The sequence below is a fragment of the Oncorhynchus kisutch genome, unplaced genomic scaffold (genome assembly GCF_002021735.2).
Source record: "Oncorhynchus kisutch isolate 150728-3 unplaced genomic scaffold, Okis_V2 Okis04b-Okis11a_hom, whole genome shotgun sequence".
Lineage (NCBI taxonomy): Eukaryota > Metazoa > Chordata > Actinopteri > Salmoniformes > Salmonidae > Oncorhynchus > Oncorhynchus kisutch.
This window is the reverse complement of record NW_022261981.1, coordinates 2,961,648-2,967,647: the sequence shown is the minus strand read 5'-3', so window position 1 is coordinate 2,967,647 and position 6,000 is coordinate 2,961,648. Positions and strand designations below refer to the sequence as shown.

The 6,000-nt window shown below is 50.0% G+C and overlaps 1 protein-coding gene across 3 annotated transcripts in view; it reads right to left on the bottom strand.

Annotated features, from left to right (window-relative positions):
- Positions 1-6,000, bottom strand: part of LOC109887458 (EH domain-binding protein 1) — a gene marked incomplete at its 5' end in the record, with an annotated part of 153,895 nt that overhangs the window by 122,513 nt on the left and 25,382 nt on the right. For all 3 annotated transcript variants that reach the window (XM_031813122.1, XM_031813121.1, XM_031813123.1), the window contains 1 exon segment: positions 5,135-5,369. In XM_031813122.1, the coding sequence (XP_031668982.1) occupies positions 5,135-5,369 (235 nt within the window).

Genomic DNA, 6,000 nt, shown 5'->3' with positions numbered 1-6,000 from the left:
AGAGAGAGACAGAGAGAGACACCAAGCCACCAGGGGGACGTCACCAGCCACCAGGGGGTGACGTCACCAGCCACCAGGGGGACGTCACCAGCCACCAGGGGACGCCACCAGTCACCAGGGGGACGTCAACAGCCACCAGGGGGACGTCACAACAGGGGGACGCCACCAGCCACCAGGGGGACGCCACCAGCCACCAGGGGGACGCCACCAGCCACCAGGGGACGTCACCAGCCACCAGGGGACGTCACCAGCCACCCAGGGGGACGTCACCAGCCACCGGGGGACGTCACCAGCCACCAGGGGGACGTCACCAGCCACCAGGGGGACGTCACAGCCACCAGGGGGGACGTCCCACCAGCCACCAGGGGGACGTCACCGGATGGACGCCACCAGGGGACGCCACCAGCCACCCGGGGACGTCACAACAGGGGGACGTCACCAGCCACCAGGGGGACGTCACCAGCCACCAGGGGGACGTCACCAGCCACCAGGGGGACGTCACCAGCCACCAGGGGGACGGTCACCAGCCACCAGGGGACGTCACCGGATGGACGCCACCAGGGGGACGCCACCAGCCACCCGGGGGACGTCACCAGCCACCCGGGGGACGTCACCAGCCACCAGGGGGACGCACCAGCCACCAGGGGGACGTCACCAGCCAGTGGAAATGCCTTCATGTGAAATGTCAGGAAATACCCTCATACAGTATGAAGAAAAATGACAAATGAAATGTAGAACGCTTTGGTAAACTGCCACTTACATAGGCAACAATTGCCTTTGACCCAACAACACCTCCTCTACTTTAACATACCTTTCAGTCTAAATGAATCTGTGTGGATACATTGGAGAGATTGTCTTCGCTCCTAAAAATAGACAATAACACCCTTGCCTTCGTTACACTAACGCTGAGGAGAATGTACTTACTATGACGGATATACATTGAGTTTACAAACATGAAGAACAGCTGCTCGTTCCATCACAGACTGACCAGGTGAATCCAGGTGATATGATCCCTTATTGATGGCACTTCAAATCAGTGTAGATGAAGGGGAGGAGGCGGGTTAAAGAAGGATGTTTACGCCAACTGAGACGTGGACTGTGCATGTGTTGCCATTCAGAGGGTAAATGGACAAGACACAAGATTTGAGTGCCGTTGAACTGGGTATGGTATTAGGTGCCAGGCACACCGGCTTGTGTCAAGAACTGCAACGCTGCTGGGTTTTTACACTCAACAGTTTCCTGTGAGAATGGAGGAGACTGCAAGTCAATATTATGAAGGTGTTGTTAACGTCAGTATATTCAGGAAACAGCATCTATACCAGGTGTATCACCGTAACACCTGAAACTAGATGTGGTTGTCTCACAGTTGAAGTTGGAAGTTCACATACACTTAGGGTCATTAAAACTCGTTTTTCAACCACTCCACAAATGTCTGTTAACAAACTATAGTTTTGGCAAGTCGGTTGGGACATCTACTTTATGCATGACACAAGTAATTTTTCCAACAATTCTTTATAGACAGATTAATTCACTGTATCACAATTCCAGTAGGTCAGAAGTTTACATACACTAAGTTGACTGTGCCTTTAAACAGCTTGGAAAATTCCAGAAAATGATGTCATGGCTTTAGAAGCTTCTGATAGGCTAATTGACATCATTAGAGTCAATTGGAGGTGTAACAGTGGATGTATTTCAAGGCCTACCTTCAAACTCACTGCCTCTTTGCTTGACATCATGGGAAAATCAAAAGAAATCAGCCAAGACCTCAGAAAATATTATAGCCCTCCACAAGCCTGGTTCATCCTTGGGAGCAATTTCCAAACTCCTGAAGGTACCACATTCATCTGTACAAACAATAGTAAGCAAGTATAAACATCATGGGACCACGCAGCCGTCATACCGCTCAGGAAGGAGACGCGTTCTGTCTCCTAGAGATGAACGTACTTTGGTGCGAAAAGTGCAAATCAAGCCCAGAACAGCAGCAAAGGACCTTGTGAAGATGCTGGAGGAAACAGGTATAAAAGTATCTATATCCACAGTAAAACGAGTCCTATATCGACATAGCCTGAAAGACCGCTCAGCAAGGAAGAAGCCACTGCTCCAAAACCGCCATAAAAAGCCAGACTACGGTTTGCAACTGCACATGGGGACAAAGATCGTACTTTTTGGAGAAATGTCCTGTGGTATGATGATAACAAAAATTGAACTGTTTGGCCATAATGACCATCTTCATGTTTGAAGGAAAAAGGGGGAGGCTTGCAAGCCCGAAGAACACCATCCCAACCGTGAAGCACGGGGGTAGCAGCATCTTGTTGTGGGGGTGCTTTGCTGCAGGAGGGTCTGGTGCACTTCACAAAATAGATGGAATCATGAGGGAGGACAATTATGTGGATATATTGAAGCAACATCTCAAGACATCAGTCAGGAAGTTAAAGCTTGATCGCAAATGGGTCTTCCAAATGGACAATGACCCCAAGCATACTTCCAAAGTTGTGGCAAAATGGCTTAAGGACAACAAAGTCAAAGTATTGGAGTGGCCATCACAAAGCCCTGACCTCAATCCTATAGAACATTTGTGGGCAGAACTGAAAAAGCATGTGCCAGCAAGGAGGCCTACAAACCTACAAACACTTAAACTGAGTTTAAATGTGTTTGGCTAAGGTGCATGTAAACTTCCGACTTCAACTGTAGCTACTGATGAAGGTACTGCCTCACCACGCTACTGATGAAGGTACTGTCTCACCACGCTACTGATGAAGGTACTGTCTCACCACGCTACTGATGAAGGTACTGTCTCACCACGCTACTGATGAAGGTACTGTCTCACCTAGCTACTGATGAAGGTTCTGTCTGGAAGCAGCTCTGGATGAGAGTGTCTGTTTAATGACTAAATGTCCATGTTAAAATCCTACTATTATACAAAGAGTGGAGGATACAAGAACACAGCCTGTCCTGATTCAGTCTGTTGTTGAAGAGGTAGCCTTAACACCATGACAAACTGGACTAACACACACACACACACACACACACACACACACACACACACACACACACACACAGGGAGGACTTAAACAAGACCACCCACACACACACACCACCCACACACACACCACCCACACACACACACACCACCCACACACACACCACATTTCTGCAGCAGACAGAAGTGAGTTGAAGTCTTGGACAATGTATCAGGATATATTACTACGTAGAACAGACGGAGAACAGACGTAGAACAGACGGAGAACAGACGGAGAACGGGACGGAGAACGGATGGAGAACAGGACGTAGAACAGACGTAGAACAGACGGAGAACGGGACGTAGAACGGACGGAGAACAGGACGTAGAACGGACAGAGAACAGGACGTAGAACAGGACGTAGAACAGACGGAGAACAGGATGTAGAACAGACGGAAAACAGGACGTAGAACAGACGGAAAACAGGACGTAGAGCAGACGGAGAACAGGACGTAGAACGGACGAGAACAGGACGTAGAACGGGACGGAGAACGGACGGAGAACAGGACGTAGAACGGGACGGAGAACGGATGGAGAACAGGACGTAGAACAGACGTAGAACGGACTGAGAACAGGACGTAGAACGGACGGAGAACAGGACGTAGAACGGACTGAGAACAGGACGTAGAACGGGACGTAAAATGAATGTAGAACGGGACATTGGAATCTGTTTGGGGATGTGTGTGTAAAACAGGATGGATATTCCAGTCCCTGTAAATGCATACAGCTGTAAATGCATACATATGTTGCGTTGAACCCCCCCCCCCCCACACACACACAACGAAGTATGGATGGATGGACACACACAACGAAGTATGGATGGATGGACACACACACACACACAACGAAGTATGGATGGATGGACACACACACACACACAATGAAGTATGGATGGATGAACACACACACACAACGAAGTATGGATGGATGGACACACACACACAACGAAGTATGGATGGATGGACACACACACACACAACGAAGTATGGATGGATGGACACACACACACACAACGGAGTATAGATGGATGGACACACACACACACAAAACATCGAGAAGCAGAGGAACAGCCTGTGTTTTTTGGGCAAACTGGAATCTGTGCGTACTAACACACAGACACATACACACGTGTGTAGGAGTTTGTCATCAGTGTGTGTGTGTGTGTGTGTGTGTGTGTGTGTGTGTGTGTGTGTGTGTGTGTGTGTGTGTGTGTGTGTGTGTGTGTGTGTTCATTCGCATGTGTTGTTCTCTGTGAGAATATTTACAGAAACCAAACCCTATTCTCACCACCTCTACATGTTAAAGTCTGAGCCTCATTTTCCACTGAATATCTCTCCTGCAACAGCCTCAGTTTCTCTCCCTCCCCTCTCTCCCCCTCCTCTCTCTCTCTCTCCTCTCTCCCTCCTCTCTCTCTCTCTCCTCTCTCCCTCCCCTCTCTCCTCCTCCTCTCTCCCTCCTCTCCCTCCTCTCTCCCCCTCCACTGAGCTCTAAAGACAGGGGCAGCCCTTGGCGGAGTGCAGCCCACCACAGGCCACTGAGTCTGGGTAATTAAAGTTGTTTAGACCCCCTCACCCACAGTCACACGGCTGTGCAGCTGGTTGATAAACCTTCCTTAATGACATAGTACCACCATTACTGTTCCCACACCAAGTCCTACACAACTACAACAGCCAGCCACGGAGGGAGGGTGTGTGTGTGTGTCCGCGGGGGGGGGGGGGGGGGGTTATGGGGGCAGATGTGGTTCTTACCCCCCTGTAATCAGTCTGCTGATGTGTTTAAGCCCCTCATATGCTTTCTGCCCTGCATCTCATATAGACTACTTAAACCCCCCCCCCACCCACCCAATCACTCCCGGCCACTGGGGTGGCTCATCATGTGTGTGTGACCACCAGCCGTTTAATTACAACTAGCAGAAATGCAGAATTTAAATAAATAAATAACTAAACAGACAAACAGCCCAATAAACTAATACCTATATTCAGATGAGGAGGTTGGAGGTGACTGGACACACACGGAGGCACATGCAAACACAACCACACACACACACACACACCCCCACACACACTTCATAAATACCACTACTCTAGTGCCACTACCCTCTTCAAAGAGTCTTACCTTAGGGGAGGAGAAGGCCAGCTCTCGCCCCACCACAGCTGCCACGGCACTGGGTCCACTGGGCATGAATCTCTCCCTCTCTGCCCCCTCCCTGGAGGTGTTGGGGGCCGAGGGGCTGGGGCCTGGAGGTCTGGGAGGTAGCGGGGCTCTCCTCTTCTGGTTACTGAAGTCTGGAGAGGGGCCCCCGGAGGGCCGGGATGGGCTGGAGGTCCGGGGCTCGTAGAACGGGTTGGATCTGAAGGAGAGAGGGAGACGGAGGGGGGAAGACGGAGTGAGGGAGGGGAGAGACGGAGTGAGGGAGGAGGGAGAGGGAAGGGGAGAGAGGGAGTGAGGGGAGAGAGGGAAGGGGAGAAAGGGTGTGAGGGGGGATGGGGGGGGGGGGGGGGAAAGAAAGAGGGAGAGGAGAAAGATATGGCATATCAAAAGATTGCATCATAATGTAATTTTACAGGCATTGTATAACTTTACATCCTCTAAAACTCCTCTGTTTTTTGTTAAATGTAATTTATTTCACTTTTATGTAACCAGGTGGGCCAGTTGAGAACAAGTTCTCATTTACAACTGCAACCTGGCCAAGATAAAGCAAAGCAAAGCAGCGCAACAAAAACAAAAACACAGAGTTACACATGCAATAAACAAACGTACAGTCAATAACACTTCACTGTACTTAACTTAGGAACACACATTCAACACTAAAATAGCTGACCAGGTACCACAGAACCACCACACGGTTAGCATTACCACAGAAAGTACACACACAACGTTGAGTTAAACGGATGGTTGGGTAACACAGGACACAGGTGCTCTGAGGTCAGCTCTGAGTGACCTCATATCCCAACTGCCATCCTGGGCACTGACAGACACAC